This window comes from Rhamphochromis sp. 'chilingali' (genome assembly GCF_963969265.1).
Source record: "Rhamphochromis sp. 'chilingali' genome assembly, chromosome: 20".
Lineage (NCBI taxonomy): Eukaryota > Metazoa > Chordata > Actinopteri > Cichliformes > Cichlidae > Rhamphochromis > Rhamphochromis sp. 'chilingali'.
The window spans coordinates 19,684,831-19,706,882 of NC_137947.1; the positions used below are offsets into that span (position 1 = coordinate 19,684,831).

General features: G+C 41.6%; 1 protein-coding gene across 2 annotated transcripts; it reads right to left on the minus strand.

Annotated features, from left to right (window-relative positions):
* Window positions 1-1,964: 1,964 nt before the first annotated feature.
* Window positions 1,965-21,229, minus strand: LOC308388405 (methylated-DNA--protein-cysteine methyltransferase-like). 2 transcript variants are annotated; one of them, XM_080869117.1, is made up of 6 exons: window positions 21,138-21,229; window positions 18,752-18,897; window positions 9,809-9,969; window positions 5,253-5,392; window positions 2,636-2,791; window positions 1,965-2,532 (listed from the first exon to the last, which is right to left on the minus strand). In XM_080869117.1, the coding sequence occupies exons 1-5, from the start codon at window positions 21,153-21,155 to the stop codon at window positions 2,663-2,665; spliced, it is 594 nt and encodes a 197-aa protein (XP_080725243.1). In that variant the 5' UTR covers window positions 21,156-21,229; the 3' UTR covers window positions 1,965-2,532; window positions 2,636-2,662. The 2 variants fall into 2 exon arrangements, with proteins under 2 accessions (XP_080725243.1, XP_080725242.1); XM_080869116.1 differs by having other exon boundaries at window positions 18,752-18,900; window positions 21,138-21,221.
* Between the last annotated feature and the right edge of the window lie 823 nt (window positions 21,230-22,052).

The window sequence follows — 22,052 nt, forward strand, 5'->3', positions numbered from 1 at the left end:
TGCGATAACATTAGAATTATGAGCCGACATGTATGAAGAGAAGGAGATGGAAGCACAGAGTGTGTTTGTATTTGATGTGGGGGCAGAAAATTGTTCTATAATGAGGAGGGGTGCCAGGATATGAGATGGGAAGTAGGGAGTTGGAGACAGGATATAAGTTATGAGAGGGAAACTAATGTTAGGAAATGCAGAGGCTGTTGTTGTTGTGGTGCTATAAGCCAAAACGTACCTTACCACTATTGGCCATGATTAATACAGCCCGGCCAGGTCAAAACCCTGCGCTACCGCTACGGATGCCACCAACCATATCCTCGCTCTTTCTGGGGCTCAAATGAGTGTGTGTCGTATCTGAGGGAGAGAGTGTGTGTGAGGGGGTTAATAAATGTTGAATCAAACGCCGCACGAGACACTCACACTCCTTAAGGGTTGCCCATTAGCGGTGTGTGGGTGCATGGGGAGTTTATCAGTGTCTGGGTGATTTATGAAGTCAGACTCAATATCATCCACTTCACCCACACACATATGGACATACACATGTGCGCACACCAACATGCAAGGCCACATGCTCACGCACACATGCACTTATATAGTCTTTCTCTATGAAATGGAGGCAGATATTAGGCCAAAATTAAAGGTTTCACAGAGATTAACAGTGCGGATGATGAGATCGTCTCAGCGTCTTTTAATCTAATTCCTTTTTATCTCTGAGCCAGCGTGATGTGGAAGCGGTATGCAAGGTGAAAGCACAACAACAAAACAATACAGACGTAATAATAACAACACTGTTACCGATAAATGCTAAAATATCTCAAGAGTGTAAAACTGGACAAAATAAAAGGTGCGAATTATTTTTAGGAGACTCCTTAGGTACCTCCGCAAATTACACGGCCAATTACTGGCAGCATGTCAGAAGCTTTGATGCTGGACTTGTTTTTTAACATCAACCACAGCACTCTACAGACATCAGTATCTCTGGTTGCTAAATTCATAGCATTCCATAGAATTTACTTAGCCACAAGCAAAAAAAGGAGGGTGCTTACAGTGCACTTCAGAGTACGCCTGGCTTAAATGGGACCCCTTGTGGCTGTGTCACAGCTCCCTTCGTTAGGGGGCTGACTGTAGCCTGTAGTCACCACAGGCATCATTAGCCCTCTGTGAAACCACAGACTGAGTCTCATTCTTCATCTGCCTGTCTGCTGCCTCAACATTTACGCTGCGATGGTGCTCCAATGGCAGAGTAAGTGAGTCCAGCAGCACGGCAAGACAGCCACACGGAGCTGATCGGATAAGAAATTCAAAAATGCAGCAAAGTTCAAATGTATTCAGTGAGAGGGCCACTTGAATTGGTTCTGCAAAGGTTAGAGCTGAGGTTATTTTTGGAGGGTGGATTATTAGGCTACCTGGGCTGAACAGAAGAGGAATAACTATGGGCAAGTAAGGGTCACTCTGGAGTTTCACCAGAGAGTGAGGAGAATCACGAATTTAAGGGGAAAAGGATAAACTGTCACTGTTACAAATATCACTGCGAGAAAACGCCGAAAATAAAACTAAAGGGCAAATTCAATTAAAGTAACAGATTTTTCTAAATGCACCTCTGCTGCTGCTGCCCTCTCCATATGGTGTTTTTTTTTTAAGAAGGAAAAAAGATATCCCAAAGGGGTGAAATAACGTTGTGGTGAAATTTGTATTTTTTTAAAGAAAGGATATAAACATTTAAATTACAGTTTAAACGCTCAGGATGAATTCAAGGTTGAAATGTTGATTTCTGTTTCCCGTTCTGTACTGCCCTCTAATGGAAAACACCCCTCAGAAATAAAAAAGAAGGAGCTGTGACATACAGAGCAGCAGCAAGGAGAGAGACGTACAGCATAATTAATCATGAGCTGAACTGAGTGAATGCTACATGAAATCACTTTTTAAATTAAACGCAATTAAAATGATGAAAAGACGGGATTTTGTCAGTTTGAGACAGATTTATTTAAACATGTCTAACGCAACAAAAGTACAGTATAAAATGCATAGGACAACTCTCCACTCGAGGTGGATTATAAGGCGAGAGCAAACAATGAGATCTAAATGAAGACAAAACAAATGCCTCACTACAAAGCTTTGTAGCCGTAAAATTCAGAGCCTTTATCACTGGATGTTGAACAAAGCATTCACTTGGCAGGAAATTAAAAAACCAACGAGAGGTACAAAGACTAATTCTGCTTAGGAAAAAAAATAACAACAACAACAATGCAAGAGACATATTTTTAAGGGAATAATAATTCTTTAGAAAAACCATTCCAAGCACTATCTGGCAAACGCAACGGAGACCCACGGGAGCATATGTTTGTAATTCCTACTGTTCTCTGTTTAAGTTATTTTTGTACATTCTAATTCTGCAACAACTCTGTATCACATTAACTATGCAGCATCTCTATTCTTAGATTTAAAAAAAAAGGATTATAAACTGAATATTTACAAGTTACTCCAGTTGTTCCACGGTGTGTGCCAAGCAAGGAAAACTTTATGGCCCTGTTTTGTGTTCTGAAAAGAAAAGAAAAAAAAGAGACAAGAATAATAATAAAAAAAAACCCTGGCCTTGTGAGTGTGTATATATATATGTGTGTGTGTGCGTGTGTGCACTGACTGAAGGACAGTTGGGCTCTGTCATGCTTTAGCCTTCCCCTCCCTGCCTCTCATGGGTGAGCAGCCATTGTTTGAGATGGTTGCCCTTGCCGCTCATGTACGGCCCACTCTGTCCACTGCTAGAAATGACTCTGTGACAAGGAATGAGGAGAGGAACCTGGCACAGACAGAGAGAGACGGGGATTTAATAAACATGTGCAATTTTACAAATATTAGAATTTGTAGGACCAAGTCCCACTTTTAAAATGTGTTTTTTTAATAAAAAGTAACTACTTCATTTTTACATTTGGTCAGAATTATGGGGGGAAAAAGGACATTTTTCACTAAACTTTAGAAATTTAAATACCTAAAAGCTATGATGTGGAGGAACAAAAAGTAATATATGAGTAAGACAGGAACGCAGATTAGACCGCTGGAAAAAAATCAAATACTTATTCTCAGGTTGACATTTATTGTCACAGCACCACAATAGTTGCAAGTGCTGATAGTAGATATGTATTATGTATGAAAGAATCTCTGATTTAGCACATAAACGATGTGACTTAAAAGTAACCAACGTGCAGGAAATATGAACTGCTTTTGTTTTTGTAGCACTTTTTATATTCATGCACTGCATGAAAACAAAGTGCCACACCAGAAGTGTCTGGTTTGATCCTGCACAAATCCACATTCAGGGTGATGGCTCAGTCTTTGGGTATAAATGTTTTTTACTCTTTAATAGTGAAAAGCAAAGAAGCAATCAAAAATTAATGGGCAAAAACACCAGCAGGATGAATATTCAATCGAGAGGGTGTCAACATTAAGATCTGATAACCCTGTGATCATTAAAAAGAGGAAGTCGGTGGAGCGTTTACTCTTGTTGCAGACGACTGCCAGGGGGGTCCCGAGTTCTTTGTAAACTAAATGGCTGGAGAAAGATTAAACAAGCAAGCCTAAAACACTTCGATCATTGTGAATTCAGAACAAGAAGAGTGGCAATGGTTGGGAATGAATCACAGCAATTATTTCTTTTAAAATATTCTTAATGTTGCCCTCATTTTGTTCTTGTTATACTAACCGGAAAGGCAACACAACCGTCGCTGCATTGCGACTGTATTTCTCCAATGTAACTGTGTTAGGCTGACGTGACGGTTGCACCTCCAGCCTTTTATATGAAAACTGAACAATCCATCATTAAACCCACTCCCATATCAACAGCAATAAAACTTTCCGAGCCCCAGATTAACCTTGCAGACAGAGAAATACTGCTCGAGTATTCAGATCAATACTGTTCCCCGGGTTTGGAGGGAGAGCAGGGTACCCTCAAGGCCTTCGGATCTGCCTCTTCACTTGGGGGGGAAAAGAGCACTACACCAGGCTTATCAATACTCAAATCCTGGTGAAGAAGAAGTGCCACAGAGAGGGGAGGATCGATTGAGCACACTGAGCTTTTCACAGCTGAAGCCTGAGTGGAGCAGTGCTACTGACAAGTAATTGACACTGACAATCTGACTCTGGATCTGAATCAGGAGCTGATGGCTCAGGCTCCCAGCCTCCTGGACGAGAGGAAAGAAATGTCTGTAAAACATACTGATGCTAAATCGGAGCGGTATTATACAGCCATCTAGCAGCAATGCCACTGGCTAATGCAATGTATAAAGTACACAGAGAATCCAGAGGACACTATTAATTAGTTTATCTACATTTTATTCTGGGTTATAAATTGAGCGCTCTCATTATAAATAACTTTTTGTCCCCACCCAACATCAATTACAACATGCTGGGAGACCCAGCACTAAGACGAGGATGCACACAAGCACATATGAGGGAGAACATCTCACTGGCTGCACTGCTGCTGTACAAGAAGTGCTCTCTGCCTCACAGAGCACACCGGTGGTGCCCACAGCACTACATGGGCAGAGTTAAACAGGCTTTGATCAAAGGGTTTGATCAAAAGAAGACACACCACTTGCCCTCTAGCCCTCCATTTTGTACACAGTGGATTCATGGGCAAAATGATGCGGGCCAGGTTTCTTACAAGAAGCGGAGATTTGCAGCGAACATCTACAGTAAAGACTTGAGAGAACAGGAACAAAAGGTGTGGGCTTAAAATTGTGCTGTAGGTAGACTTTCCCTCCTCAGCTGTGCTCAGAGGGAGGTGTTTATTTCGCCATCGCACGTACTCGAACACGCCTACAGTTTAGATTACATATCATGCATCGGGGAAAACTTTTTAAAATGCATTTTACTGGAAAACTTCAGTCGTGCACACGAGTTAGGAAACTAGGAGAGACAATACCTCACCAGGAAATGACCTCAAATGTGATCTTTGCCTATTTTATGTATTCTGTCATTTTTTCATGCATTTGTACAAAATGAATTACTACCCAATAAATATTATAGTTCACAGCAATCTGCTTCCACGTATTAATACAACATATAAACTAAGAATAATTTAAAATTACTTTTCTGTTAAAGGGCAAATTCACCGAAAAACTAATCATAATTAATCTTGCATGTGTTAAATATTGAAGTCGCTAATAAAGTTAAAAAAAAAAAATACAAACCGTTACTTTACCTGTCTGACTAAATAAAGTAAGCAAGACAGAAGCCTGTCAATCAATGTCAACCATACTCACCGGATTCTTCCTCATAGCCCCTCCCACCGCCCGCACCGCTCTGGGGTTTCCCGCCATCTCGGCGAGGCGTTTGTATGAAACCGTCTTTCCGAACGTCACATCTCTCAGAAGTACCTGCAGCACGCGGCTGGTGAATGAATCTTTGCCAGAAAGCAAGAGGACGGAAGAGTGACAGAAAGACGGGAAAGGAGAAGGGGGGAAGAGAGAGTTCCTCATTTAATCAATCAAACTCAAACAGCCAGCCGAGAGGCTGATAACATGAAGGAACTTTAAACATGTGTTATATTTTTTTAAACTCTCTGCTGTTTTTAATTAAAAAGCCAACGTTTGACTCATTAATGCATTTTCACCTACTGGTGAACACTATAATGTCCATCCTGGCTCCCTACAATTCCATCTTTTTTCTTCTTTCCATCTTTACACTGCTCATTATGCACCTAAACACAGAGAAGTCCCTCAATTTGACCTTAGAACTAGTATTAACATGCTACAGAAGCTGACGTGAGAAAATTATTCCTATGGCAGAAAAATCTAGGTTATGCTTTGAAAGGTCACAGCTAAAATTAAAAAAGTTCGCTCCTTCATTTAAAAGGATTAAGAGAGGCCAAAAAGACTGCAAATCTGCTCCAGATTTTTAATAATAATAATTTGAATGTTGCACACCATTTGTGGCAGCGGGATGACTTTGAGGTTAATCAGACCAATTTGTCCTTTTAATTGCTTTCTATTCAGAGTAGATTCATTATATCATCTTCACTTAAATGGCAGAATTCTTCAAATCATCCACAGCTTAACCAACCACATTAACGGCTTTGATTTCATTAGCACTTTAGCAGTAGCATTATCTTTTCTTCTTTTTTTTTCTGGATTACCAGGCGGTGACTGAGAGGCATGTTTGTCTAGCTCTGATTGCTGAAGAAAAGTATTTGAGGCATCTCAAAAACCTTAAGACGCCGATGCACCGAGGTTGTGCAGAAAGCACAAAACACTCTTTTTCTGCACTGAGAACAAGATGAGGAACAATGGTCTCGTTATCAAGAGGGGGTGAATTTCTTCTAGTATATACATGTACTCAGTCATGAAAATTCAATTAGTGATCTCCCATTCTCTCTCATTTATATGGTCTAAGAGAGCACATGACAAGTGATCTATGTGAAATCCTTCTAAATTGGCATTGTGTGAAAACATGTCACACCCCTGTCTCTCTTCTACAGAGTGAACATCCTTTGCTCCCCAGGCTCCCTCGCTACCTTATAGTCACTCTCTGCTACACAAAGCCACGCGAACAAGGCAATTTGCCTAAACTGGGGGGAATAAGTGTAAAACCTAAAGGGGATACATTTGATTGATGCACACCCATGTGAGTTCTTTGTCTTGAACAAGGCCCGTAGGTACTGTTTAATAATTTTTCAGGTAATAATCACACTGTCAACGAGATGACGGGCTCTTATGCAGACAGACTTAATGTTATGAGGAGATGAGATACACCCCTGAAACTCCTTTCATGCATTACTCTCCCTCATAAAGCTCGGATTTGGCCACATGATGTGTGTGATACATAAGGATTTCGCTTTTGTCACCGGCGGGGTAGATGACAACTTGCCCAGACTGCAGCTACGACAAATCCACAGTGATGGAAACGTTATTGACAAACAACCAAAGTCACACCGGCAGACGCAGACGGGAACTTTTGCCTACAAACAGACCGAGCAACAAGCTATGGCGCTGTGTACACCTTTGACTAATCCTGAGCAGCTGTTTCTCCTGGAAGCTTTCACATCTCCTACAGTTCTGGACAAAAAGTGTCTGTACTTTTATCTGCAGGGCACAAAGGTTAAAGAACTTTGCCCTCATCAGTGGCTGTGACAGAGACTTCAGGCAGGTCACTCGAGGGGACCAGCAATGACTTGGAGAGCAGTCCCCTAGCCCCATACTTCATAAAGAGCCTAATACGGTGTGTCTGGGGTCAGGACCCTCTTTAGATCGAGGAGCACTGGTGTCAATTGTTTAAATAAAAGTTGAGAGGAACCACTTACATGTTTACAGACATCCCCATAATTATGTCACAGGTCATTACCTGCCATGAGGCCAGGTGACAGAGCCACTGCGGCTGCGATGGATTTACCCGGAGTAAAATCGAACACGTTCGGCAGTTATGATGGTATTGACATATATGATTGATTTGCTCATAATTCTGTGTATGGGAGCAATTTGAAAGCCAAAAAAAGGAAAACAATAAACTGAAATCCATCAGCCCTGCTAATGATAGATTTGGAGAGACGACTTCCAGCTGACAGTCACCTCGTACATGGTGGTGAGAATAAAAAGACAATAGTGGAAATGCAGCTACCTCATTATCCTTTGTGTCTAATGGGAGGGAAGACTTTGACTCCCAGTCAAAGTGTCTCTTGAGTCTTGAGGGATCCATACTTTTGAAGGCTGACGGGGTGCTGATGATTCTCTGATTATTCGATATTCTGAAAACGTTCATTTCCCTAATTCCTCTCCACATCACAGGGGCGAGTCCTGGTGAGTGTCTCATCTCGCCCTGCGCTGTGCACAGGGGGAGGTTCAGACTCCTGCAGGAACACAGTCATTTGGGCTTTGAAGAGCGCCCTTCCCCCCCTTTGTACGGCCCCCTCCCCGCACATTCCCCGCGCCGCTTACCGAGACTAAGATCCTCTCGTCTGTTACATATGGATGTATAATTAATGAGATAAGAATATGCATCGTTTTAAGAACCCACGTTGGTGTCTGTGTTTTTCTGAGGCAGCCAGCGCACATACACAGGCGCAAACACAAGCTAACTGAGCATAACGCACGCGAGCGCTCGCCATTCCCTTACCCCCGCCGACCAAACTTGCGTGTGATGTTGTGCATGACAATCAGTCGAGACGGTATAGAAAACTGCACCTTGCATCTCCTTTCATGTCACCTCTGTTTCTCAGGTATATCGTGACAGCTAATATGAAAAGTGGCTTGTTTTGTCAGAAATGTGTAAATAAACATGGCAACACTTCAAGTGAAGGTCACAACTCAATATTACATGACAAGTGCTGCGAGAGCGCTGTTGCGCTCAGGTTCTCCCACAAGATAACTGAGCAAACAAAAGTTGGTTGTCACAGATTGTAATGACCTGATTAAACTTGTATCTTTTTTTTCCCCAGGCAGGCAGAGGCTGCACGACTAGATCGAGGAGGAATTTTTACAGCAATAAGGCAAAAAGAAAAGATACTTAATATTTGTGAATCAACAAGCAAGAAAAAAAGAACCTTCCATTTTCCCCCCTGAAAAGACAAATACTCTTGATGCTCACATTTAACATTTTTATACTGGCATGGCCTATGGTTCTGACTACTGAGAGCAATCCAAGCCTAAACCCTGTATTTATGGAGCCCCAAAACAACAGGCGAGGGAGAGAGGTGGAACACAGCACAATCACCTATTCAGATCAGGTACTAATGAAGAATTCCATCTATCCTGAAATTTAATTAAAACCCCAAAGACTTCAGATGAGATGCGATTTGAAAGAGCCTGGGGCTGGTACACAAGCACTTGGTGGCGAAGGGAATCACACTGAAAGTTGATATCGTAATTGGTCCTGATGTATTTCTGCATTGCCTTTGCGGGAGCGTGGGACTCATAGCTGTATACAGGGTCTCGATGGAGTACCTGCTCATTGAAAATGCCATCACTCAAGCACTGCAGATCTGCATGAAATTAGAGAGCAACTAAGGCCTGATTGCAGGGGAAGAGAGGCACAATTGTTAAATGCATATATTAAAGTCATTTTTTTTCCTGTGTAGGTGTGCTTCTGTGTCTAAATGAGAGCTTCTGAAAATCTTTCAGTTAAAATGCGATGAGCATCTCAGTGTGACAAAGGAGCAGCCCGCAATTGTTTTGAAAACAAATTTCTGTTTACGATCTCAAAAATGAGTCGTCGGGCTACGATATTATTTATTTCCTCGAAACGAAACCACGGTTGGCAATCAAATATTCATTTTGTTTGCTTTTGTTTTCTTGTTTTCCTCTGCATCTTTAGTCGTTCGCCTCGCCGAAGCTACCGGTTGAAAGGACACTAATTGTCCATTTTTGGGGGGGTGCTTTCATTTCACTCACAGTAGGTGACTGATCAAGCCAACAATAAGCTCATTCAAACTTTACCACCATTCACATGTTCTCATTAAAAAAAAAAAAAAAAAAAAAAAAAAAGCTTCCTGTCTGAAAATGTCAAGAGTGGAATTCGATCAGTTTCAAAGAATGTGCCAAGAATCATGGAAAAGCTTGCCAAGACTAACACGCGTGGTAAGAGCTGCCACAGATTACTGAACCAAGTTACAGCTCTGTGTTCTGTTCTCTCTCCTTTCACTCACCCACTCACTCACTTTTCCTCTGCTCTCGCTCTCTTCCTCGCACACTCGCTCTCGCTCTCTCTCTCAGCCATAAAATACTTCATTATAACACACTGAGCCAGTGAGTGTAAGTGATGTAACTGACAATTAAGAGTGAAAGCCTGATCCCAGTCATGGCTCTGCAAATATTTATCCATGACAGACCTCCTTGCAGGGCGGGGTGGTGAAAGCCAGGGAGCGGGAGACTCCCAGTGGTCTGCAGCTCACTGAAGTACGCCTGGAGCCATTCAACGCAGCGCTGCAACTCAGGGCTCGTTTCTGCCAGGCTATCGTTGACCACACAGCTCAGGGGGCCCCCGCTGCTCCTGTGAGGGATATAAGGCAGGATGGGGAGGTGAGGTGGGGATCAGAGGAGCAATCATAATACCCAATTCTTGCTTGAACAGTGCTAAATATGTCACAAGAGTGTAATAACATGCCACGAGTGACAAAGATGCAAGATGACATAATTTGCTGAGTGGAACTGAAGTTGTAAATTAAGACGTGTTTAAAATCTGAACTTGTACATTTTTGCATGTCGCTCGGCTTTGACGGATACCAGAGCTTTGGAAGACAGAATAAACCTCAGGAAGATAAAAAGGCAAAATCCAGAATTTTCTCAAGAGTAGATATAATAGAGTACGAAAGGGAAAAAAAGACAAAAAAACAAACAACCGTCAGGTCATAAGAAACCGCTAACAGTTCGTTTCAAACTACTTTAAGGGAGAAAAAACGGTTCTTAAAACAGAAAAGTAGCAGACAAAAGTTAAGAGCACAGCATTAACAACAGTTTCAACTCTGCTTGGGTCTAGTTTATAGTTCATGACAAGAATAAATGGATTTTTTTGGCCAGAGCGATGTTGACCAGAAAAGCGCCGCACTTGGACATGCATCTTAGCTTGAGTAGATGCTTGGAGGAATTTGCCGACGGTTGAGTTGGCATCACTTAACAGCTGAATTTCTCTCTGCTGCTGACCACCCCCCAGGTCAATGCAAGCAGACTGACCCATATTTGACACTTAAAGACCCTACTGGGAAAGTCCTCTCTTAGCATGTGCATTACTCCAAAGTGGACCTCAAGCTGTGTCGTGGATCTAAAGCAGGCCCGCCAATTCCATTAACTGGTGTACAGGACTTATAAATAAATAATACCACCATTTAAGTGCCCCCTTTTTTCAAAATTGGCTTGTCCTGTACGGTATTAATAATAGACATTTACTTTGTTAAACACACAGACCGTCTCTCTCCTGCACGCCGTAACAGCGCGGCCCTAAAGTGTTTTTACACTTGTGCAGGTCACAGTTTGAGCTGCGTTTTATATTGGACACGTGAAGCTGAGGTTTACTGGAGTGTTATGACTGAGCAGGTCAGTTTTCAGAGAAACCACTCTGCTTGCTAGTTTGTGGCTGTGTGATAAAAATCTCCCGGGTGCCGTTTAACAGTGGGTGTAAATACAGTAAAAGGTGTAAATACTCTCATTTCTAAATAAACCACACAGCAGTTTATAGTTGAGTGGTGAAAACTTGGAAACCCACCAGCGGGTTCTGTGCTGAGACCCGCTCAAACAATGGCCATGGCTCATGGCAATCTCTGTCGGCATGGGTGAGTGCCCAGCCAGCCCCTACTTGTCATTGTCTCTCCTTTCTATCCCCTCCCCTCCCTCCCCCAGCTCTCCCTCCTCATTTCCCCCTCTCTATTGCTCTATCCTCCCACTCCAGCTCTTTTGGCTCCCCACCACCTACACCCCGACATACACACACACACACCATCCCCCAACTTCTCTTTCTCTCAGCAAGGATCTTCAGGCCACTGTTCCCTCTCTACACACCCTCAACCCCCCCACAACACGCATCCTCACACCACCACCTCCTCTGCCCCTCCACACCCTCTCTTTCTCTCCGAGAGGATGTTCCAGCCGCTGCACACTGACAGCTCGGGGATATTGTGTGTGGAAATGTTCCTGTTGGACCCGCAGGCCCTTACAATCTACCGGACAAAGGCTAGTGCACCTTTGCTTAAGGCTTGGCACCTTTGACCTTGTGCTTACACTTCAGACTTGTCACTGTGGCTAATTTTCCTCTCCTCCCAGCTTACGGATGCACCCGTTTTTAAAAGGTGTTTGACTGATACAACATTGACAGTAGTAAAAGTTAATGCAATGCAGTACATGTTATGGCTGGCAAACAACAAGGAAATAAATAAATAAAAGGGGGGGAACAACATCAGTTGAGCTGAAGTCTGTCACCTCTAGGTGCAATGGGGGATTGTTTTTAAAAGAGCATGTGGGCAGTGGAGATGTAGCACTTGTGCTTGCAACATTTCCAGCCGCTTCAGTGAATCAGAAATCAGGCAGCATCATGTGATCTTTATGGAGTCCAGACTGGCACATTAGAAGCTGTGCCCTTCAAATGAGAGATTAGAGATGTCTAATAAATGTCGGACTAATTACAACAAAACTCTCCAAGGGGAAACAATCTTTATATTGTACTAAAGTAACTGCCAACGCTCTATGAAAACCAAGAATTATAATTAGCAGTGATTATAAAGAGTATTTTAATAAACGTGTGTAGCGAGTGTGTTGACGTTAGAACAAACAATTCAAATTGGGTTAAAGAAGAATTGTTATTTTATTATCTTTTGACTACATAAATCATATTTTTTTCCATGTCCTTCAGCCATTTACTATTTCATCACAGGTAAAGAAATCAGAAACTAATTCCAAACTAGCCGAGGATCTGCTGCACTAAAAAGAATATTTCCCTTGATAGAAGATTGCGATTTGAGAAATTTTCTAATATTGTGCTCCTGTCACAATCAATTTCCAATTACCATAAATCATTGTTGCGTAAAGTGGGACTCATTTGGAGTTCTACCCGTTTTCCAACTCTAATATAAAGAATGAATTGAGCATTTATACAATGTTGGAGGCTATTTTGTTCATCCTGGAAGAAACAATCAAAGGAGACAAAGGGAAAAAAAAAGAAAAGAATAGCTGACATTAAATTAGTCTTTTTCTGTATCTCTAGTTGCACAAGACTTCAGTAAGACTTTTTCTATCAGCTGCAGACGTAAGAATGAAACAGGTTAACCACAGAATCTAATTGAAAGGAATCTGGCGAAGGGTGTAATGGTATATTGCACTAAAAGGGGAAAAACTCAGAACTCATGCCTCCATCCTGTGAAGCGTGATGGCGCTCATCCTGACTCGATCGGCTGTCACTTTTGACACAGCCTGCCAGAGTTCTCCTTCACCGATCATGGGTAACATGGCGGGTCAGAGGATGAAATAGAAAAGGCCAAGAGCAGTCCAATATTTTCCTCAGCCTTATAGCTGCAGATACTTAACTCAGAGACGTCAAAGACTCAAGAGAGCATGAAAAAAGCCTAAAATGACTGTCTAAAAAGGGAAAAAAATACAGCATGTCTCTATGAATGTCAAGATCCTGATGGTCTCTGAGCCAAAGGCTGTGATACAATTGTAAGCCACTTGCTCAATGCAGCTCGTTCAACCATCGGAAGATCATTCAGATGCCTATCTAGGCAGTGCAGCACTAAACTCGAGAGCTTTTGAAGTGGGAAGCTGTTAGGAATGCTTCCTACTCTGTTCTGGGGTGCACGTTTTGTGCTCCGCTGTTTCAAAATAAAAACAACTGGGCCGGATAAACTGCTCTCTAGATATCCCGCAACTCTTATTAGTGAATGTCCGCCAAAGAGGCTGCAACACTCAATCCAATACATAAAGGTGGTGGTAAAATACTGCAGAGTAGGCAACAAAGCACACAACAATTAGGTCTTCTCCCAACTGGCTAGCCACAGGAGTCAGTGAAGGCATGTATTACCAGAGCCTTAACTCTTACTCCATTATGTAGTGTATCCACACCCCGACGCCGCAATGTTTATCTACAACAGACTACTGAGCAGTTTCAAATAGCGTTTTTAGCCTCTATTCTCAAGTGCCACAGTAAGAGACTCCAATTACCCGAATGGTAAGGAGCCAGTGAGGGAGGCATAAAGTACATTAGGGATCCCCTGTAACTGCAGGGACCTTTTAGAGCCTCAACTGAAGAGGGCCGGGAGACTGGGGGGACAGTGACCCTGCATGGATAGCCTCTGTCAAAATTTGACCACGTCAAGCACAAAGGCATTATGGGAATCCAGTGTCACCAAGTCCTAATTACTGTCTGTGTTCAGAGCAAATTACTGCCTTGTTCCTCTGATTAGCGAGGAGGCTAATCTTCACCTGTGTACGCCAGCACTGCTGAGGGCCCTTGAGTGTTAGCGCTTCGTCTTCTGTAATTTATTTTTAAATCAGTGCCCGCTCCCAAGAGTTTTGAGTGTTTTGTTGTGAACCGCTTACCATGATCCCCACCACCGCCCCCTCACCCCTAAATCCTTGACTAAATCCTTGTTTGGTGCCGCAGGAAGATAAGCAAGAACAACACTTGGGCATAATTGACTCGTACTCCTCTCCAAGATGTCAGAGCGGAATCATCTCTCTGCATATTGCCTTAGTATGTCACACACTGTACACTTCTGCATGTTGCAGATATAGAATCCAATCAAGTTCTAAAACAAACTAGCGCAACCCTTATGCTGGAAAAAGTTCCCGGTCGACAGCAGGGAAAGGGGAGGGAAACAAAAAAACTGCAGGAGCTGCTTTTAGCTGCATCTCCACAGTGAGCAGCAACTCTCATTCAACTCAAAACCTCACCCTGGAGGCTCCGCTTTAGAAACCACAACATTTGCAGATTTTCATCTGAGTGAATGTCAGTGTCTCGTCTGTGTGGGGCGGTTTACAGGTAGTGTGTTACACAGGTGTTGGTTTACACAGGAAATGGCACATGCAGCCTGATTGGGACGGTCCCGGGAGATGGAGGCATAAACATAGAGCACAGATGGGTCCAAGGGCCAGTGGGAGCAGCACCTTAATGAATACGCAGCTGAGTACTACACTTCACAACATGCAAAACAATATTCTAAGGCCGCAGCAAAAAATAGAACAAAAATCATCAGAATATCATTACACAATGAATTATTCATACCGTTTCTAAAGGGACTCCGTCAAAAAATCTCTCCTTGCTTTATTGATGATTTCATTCAATATCTCAGCAGTTCATGGTTTGTATGACAAAGCATTTTAGTTACAAATGTAAGCAGTTTATTTAGCACACAGCAGTGTCTATATATATGTATGTATGTATATATCTACATATCAAGCAAAATTATAATTTAAATGAACAAAATCCTACATTAGATGAAATACACCATAGATGGAGAAGCGGAGAGAAAAATTACAGTGGAATAAAAAGAGTTGTTATATTTCCCGGTGTGTGAGCACATCATGTAAACAGGCCCCTCAGAATAAGGAACACATTTGCCATACTGCTATTCAGCGTGAACCAGGACATTGATTCACAACACTACATGAGTGTGAGAAGAAAAAAAAAACAAAAAACGATAAATGCATCACCTCAGATATTTCACACTAGCGTTGGTAGTGTGTAAAAGCTGTTGTGACAGCTTGGGTATTAGGGATAGATAGATGGAAAATGTCTGGATGCTTATGAATGCCAATGTGAGTGGGGTGGCAGATTTGACACAAAAACACTCCACCTCAGAACAATTAGGCTGTTCTCAGGCCCCATCCAGTGTTGTCAGTGATAATGGAAAGCTGTGAGGATAACTGGTGATAAATAGACTTTAACACCCTCCTCCTTAAGAGCAATGCAGTCCTGCAGTCCTCTCATATGCTTAACTAATCATGACCATGGCCAGCAAATTCATACAAAAGACTAATTACTGTTGTACTTCACTTCAGTCTCAAAGGCCTCTTATATAAGGACTTGGGGGTTCTCTTGCCTCTTTTCTCCTCTTGATGGGTATTTTTTTACAAGTAGGCCTCATGCTAGACAAAAGCGTTTAAAAATCGGTGATTGCTTTCATCCGCTTTAATTACATTCAGAAATGGCATTTCTGCCACATAATACACCCCTATTGTTTCAGAATTATCTGGCTTGGGGAGTAAAATCTACAATATTTGACGATGCTCCCGAGCTAAATCGCCTCTTGAAATTGAAATATGCAGCCGAAATACAAAATAAAAAGCCAGCCTTTGCTGCTGATATACTGGAAGGTCCTTGGCTTTCTCCAGAATGCTATTATTATGCATATCCAGGTAGAAAGTTAATTAACCCAAAGCTTAAGCTAATTATGGTAGCAGAATGCTATCAACCAAACGCTTTCAGTCAGACAGCTGTCCAGAATTTCATTTGCTAATCATTTGTCTTTTGCCGGAGCATATGGTACATTTCCCCGCTATCACAGCAACAACAAACAGATGAAAATCATTAACTAAAAACAATGTGCAATGTGAAAAATCAGACACAGATTTATAAGGCTTTGTGTCAGAGAAAAAAAACGGGGAGGGGGGGGGGGGGGGATTTATGGCCTGGGAAGTATAATGATAATTTTTGGTTTTAGCCACTTAGGATTTTAGGCAGATCACGTGACCCGAGTGTGCTGGGAATTCAGACGCACAAATATATTGTTTATATCTATATGCAAATGAGACAGAAGTGTTTATCCGTGTAAAATTAATTACAATTTTCTATAGGAGCATATGCGAAAAGATCTTGTTCCTAACAATTTTTAGCTCCTAGCACATTTTGTGCATGTTTTTACCAACACAATATTTTTTGTTGTTAAAAGTAGAAATCCCTCAGCTCTGAATTAAATCAATTATTTTCCAAAAAATGTTTCATGCATTATTTCAGTTTTTTTTTTTTCTTTTTTCATAAAAACACATCACACTGGCTGTTAAAGGGTGATTGATATCAGCATTGCCTTGCAACATTATCAGGCAATAAAGGCTACTCAGGTTCTAATGCAACATGTCATACACAGGCTCCTGTAGTACATTTCTATTGAGGACCTCACAAGCTAAATTGCTTTTTTCCTGCTCCCCCACATCTCAGCCAGCTTGACAGACAAATTGATCAAAGCATTGTAAAATAATATGCTCACAAAATGTCTCGGGGCAGGAGTCCAGCCCTTTTTTTTCATTTTTCACCCTAATAAAAAAGTGCTCTATGATTTCCTCTGTATTATGTGTCTGTGCTCTGTGTGAAAGAGGCAAGAAGCATCATATTTCAGATAATAGTAATCTCCTGTAAACAAAATGCGTATCATTTTTCTGTGAACGCTGAAGCCATGCTAAAAACTAAAGGGGGGGGGAAACTGGTTAACAGGGAGGCTGGTGCGTAGGGCCCCAACAGGGGTTGTTGAGATGTAATGAATTTGTTCATCTGATGGTGCCTTCAGGGCTGTCGTTAGACTGGCAGAGGAGGTTGATTTCAGGAAATGTTCCTAAGATCAGTTAGGAAGCAAAAGGGGCTTGAGACGTTTCTATTAGAAAGAGCTGACGGTCATGGTGTGTAAGCAATACTTCAAGGGCGTTTATGTAGCTATAATGGCATTTATCAATAACTATCTATCAATGCCACAAATGCTTCTGTTGCTGGCCCAGCTGTTCAACGCCAAGCAATAGTGAAGTCTGAGAAACGCAGGAGGCAAACGCGGCTGTGTAAGCCTTCAAAGCTCTGGCTCGTTGGCAAATATCTGCTATAGGTCTGAGTTTATGCTATGAATGGACATTATCTATTTCCCATATCTAAAATATGCTCTTAGAGATCATTTATCACAGTGACTTTCTAAGCCTGTACCACAACACATCCGAAGCTGGAAAGAGCCTTGTTTAGTATGTCATAAATAAATCAATAGAAATGGCTGATCTGAACTATTACTGCTACAGGCGGGCTTTGGTGAGATCTACATGTAAAGCCGGTTGCAAAGATAAGCCTGTATTTTGTCACTTTATCTCGCCTCCCTTAATGCCTGTTTACATTGCGTTACTACATATATCTAAGGTGGCTCTAGTTTCCCCGTCCTGTGACAATAACAATATATTCAACCGGTTGAGATAAAATCTAAACATTTTTACTAGTAATTTTTTCTTGGGTGGGGGTGGTGGGAGGCTCACACCTTTGCAAACATACAGCGATGTGATCAGAGCTTCACTTATGACCGACATAGCAAATGATATTAAAGTGAGAAATGATCTAGTGATGCGAATCATTAAATTCATTTGCATATTCCTACTGAACCTGAACACACAAATTAAACCCTGTTCACAAGGAGACGGAGAAAGGTGCTTGTGCATGGTTACAGGACATCTTCCATAATCAAAATTCCATATTATTAATTTTCTCACTTCAACTCATTAACAACAAGTGGAATGTTTTTTACTGCTTGATGAATTTTAGGAAATAGCAGACAGTCGAGAAGGAAACACATGTTGAGGTATAATATACAAGGTCATTAATGGGTTTCCATAAATTAGAATTTGAACATACATTTTCAAAAGGATAACTTCCTATCCGGGTGCATTTGGAAATCGTTTAATTTCCCCGACCATTCAAGTTTATCAAATGCGAATCTGCGATACATGGATATTTAATTTCAATCTAATCAAAACTAATCTGAGCTGTAGGATATGGACCTGTAAAAATAAGGAAGAGGCACTTATTAATGCTGCCTTTAATCAGTTTCAATCGCTTCAGTAAGACTGTCAACGTTCCTGACACTTTTGAGGGATGGGCAGGCCGAGAAATGCAATCACATATTACATTTCTGAGTGTCAGTCGACACTCAGAACTACTGCATACAACTTGAAGGAAACATAAATAAACAGGAGAGAACAGTCCATGCTCCCCGTGGCCTTTGCTGACCCTACAGACATCAGTTCTAATCAACTCCCTTGTGGGTAATAAACAAGTTATTTTTCTGAAATTTCAAATATACTGCAGGAAGAATCACAACCACATGCCATCAGAAATCTAATTTCAAGCCCAACTGTATTCTAGTGCCCCTCATATTTCTAGTGCCTGCTCATATTTGCCCAACTTTCTCCAGGATATTTCTTGTGGGATCTACAAAAATGCCCTGCTTCCAATGAGGAATGGTGGCACTCCATCACAGGAGTGGATTCTGTCTGCCTGTAAATTTCACACCTTTGTTTATCACGTCACCAGCCCGGCTGTTGTACAGTACCTTTCAGCAGGTGCGACATCCATTAGGATCTGGATGGTGTGCACACCATTCTCACATCCACTGACTTGGATCGTCCCCAGGGGGCTCAGCAATGAGATGGTCTTCTGAGTGCACTGGCTCTCCCCCTGCTTCTTCATCTTGCTGCCCTGCTGAGGAAGTACAAATTACACTACGTTCATTGACATATTCATGTGGCAACTTTCACAATTTCCCACACATATTTGCATTGAATGATCTATTGAAAACCTAGCGGGCCACCAACGGAAGATGACTTACATATTTGAACACCTTGCCTCCAAACAATGTCATGATGTGACTTGATCCCCACATTACTATCCAATATTTCTTCTGTGTATGGAAAAGAATACGCCTATCTAACCAATAAATCGCCCATTTTTTCCCCTCTTTCTGTTCTATATATCACATAAATGAGAAAAACAATGCAGTCTGTTCCCTTGTCTGGTGGGGGATTCCCAAGATAGCTCGACATTATTTTCAATCCGTCATTTTTGGTTGATGGCCGGGATGTTTTTCTAGCATTAAATTTGTTCCTTAGGGTGCAACTCCGATGGGATTCTGGTTTCCAGCCCTTAACAACAGCAAAAACGTGCAGCTTTTCTGACGACTGAGATGGATACTGGCAATAACCAGACAGCAGTTCCTTTTTTATTTTTACTTTGAGGGAAGGAGAGATGATTGACTATGTTATATGTGAGTTTTTGAGAGATGGGGGTTATAATAAATAAAGGTCACATTGATTGTAAGTTTCAAACAAGTAACCTTTCCTTCCCAGAACGATGATCTGAAAAGTTTAAAGTGCACAAATGCAATATCTCCATTTTTGCTTTCAATATTACACATACCACGTGTTTTTAAATGGTTAACTCGCACGTGTGTGTACATTGATGGGAGCTGTGCACTGCTTTGACTAGACTTTATTTTCATTATGAATTATTATTTGTTGCATTTAATTAAAATAAAAATGACACATGACAATTAAAGTTTCAAGACAGACTATAAAGAGGGAATGATATTAAAAAAGGAATAACAAATTTTTTTTAATGACTAACTAATTGTTTTAATTTTTGCAGGCCTAGCATATTGACAGATGTGAAACTCTTTCTCTGCTAAACTGACTTTTATAACATTTTTAAGTCCCATAATCAAATTTTCAATGCTCACCACGTGAAATCTTGTGCACTAGTTATTTAAGGAAGCAACAAAACAAACTACAGATGAAACAATTAACCACAACTGGTAACTACTTCAATAATTAATCCTTTTATTTGATTTTTTTTTTTTACTAAAAATAAAAGTATTCAACAATCCAGCTTCTCAAATTAAGAGCACTTTCTTCTTTCCTTTGTCTTCATTGCTCGTAAACTGAATTTTGGGGAGCTGTGGAGTGGAGAAAATGACACCTTGAGCTTCAGAAAATTACAGACTGTTTAATAAAACAATAATCACAAGCTGTAGCCCTTAAACAAAGCAAAACAAAAACACTTCACTGCTCATTGCACACTCTACTTTTAATTTAAGAATGGATATCTTTTATTTTTAGATTACTCCCGTATCCACCCCCCCCATCCGCACTTCACACACGCATACTACCAACACCACCACCACCACCACATCTGTCATGGTATGTGATCACAAATGCGTCTGCTTCAACTTTCTTGTTTCTACTCTTGCAGCTCTCACTGTATTCATCAGGGGTTTGCCTGAACTGACAATAAAGGCGAGAAATTTTCTGAGCCAAACAATGGTACAGTGCACTTTGGATAAGCGCTGCACACACTCCGTGCCATTTAGCAAGATGGTAATAGACTCATAGATAGAATAATGGACTTTGGCAATAATGGCCTTGGCTAATAGTCTGCGCTGATTAAAAATAATGCTATCATGTTTGTTCTGTGCCGTTTTCGGTGCAGTAGAGTAGTCTAAGTGAGTGCCTGGGTGTTTACCCAGCTCTTCACGGTGAGGAACAACAAACAATAAGCAGATTGTGTTGTTAAAAAGAAAAAAAAATCACTGGCGGCATCCTCATGCTCGTCAATCATTTGACTCGTTTCTCATTAGACTAGTTCCTGGTCAAACCTGCGTGATTAATTGAGTAGAAAGCGCCCCGTGACTGCGCAGGTGTAAAAATGCAACATGTGTCCTTAATGTGCTGTTTCAGATGACGGCTCCTTGGGTGAGTATCTGTTTTAATGTAAAAATATACCTATCATAATAATGAAATAAACAAGCGAGAGTTCGTGTCTGAAAGGCGTATTAGCAAACGCTAGCCCTCGTTAGCTTAAGCGTACGCGTACTTTCAGCTTTGTGTATGTTGTTAGCTTGTGTTAGAGAAAGTTTAACGCTGTAAATTAACGCCGGTGCTTACAAATTTAACCGTGTGCATCCAAACGGTGTCTCTGCGATGCCCACTCCTCTTCCCCCCTCTGCAAAACACATGTCAAAGCAGAACTCTTCCTGTTTCTCAAGGCAGCGTGGTCAAGCCGACCAATCACGAGAGGCAAAAGTCCGCTCTCGCTCTGTAATTGGTCCAGAGAAAGTCTCCGCTCCTCCCCTTTGCCAGGGACAGACTTAAGAAGAAGGCTTTTCTAATAGGTCTCAAGTTGGGATTTGGGGTCCTTCAGGGGGTCCCCAGTACGCCGAAGACTAGTAATGGTAGTGATTTAGATATTTGATTTGCTTGATGTTTTTACAGCAGGAAAAAATATGATAATGCATATTTTGAGCATTAATTTCAAACACTGTTATCTTTCCACTTATTGCTGAGACATTTATCCAATTCTGCATCTCCTGTGACAGCTTCTCAGTGAGGTCTTTAGGGTCTCAAGCGTAATGTTTGTGGATAAAAAAACACCTATGTGACTGCAGCAACCAATAACACCTTATGTATTACCAACTAATAAAGTCAGTATTATGAACAACACATGGGGCAGCACTCAATCCTTTTATTAGAGTTTTTATGCCGTTTAAAGGAGAGGGGGGTTGCCTTATGTTGCCTGGAGCAGTCATAGATTAAGTGGAAGCTTATATTTCAGTCATTATGACCAAGTGTGTGGCATCAGTCACGCATTTTTCTTTTCTTCTGTCTGTTGTCCTTTGCAGCTTTATTTTTTTGTTTCTGTGATGCCTTCAGCTCTCTGCATGCCTCCGTTTGGAATGTGTAGGCCGGCATGGGCCTGTGGCCCACACCCCATCTCAGCGGTGAGGGTGGGAGCGGGGGAGAAAACGCCACCCCTGCAGAGACCATTTTGAAATCTGTGAGGATTTCCGTGCCATCTGGACC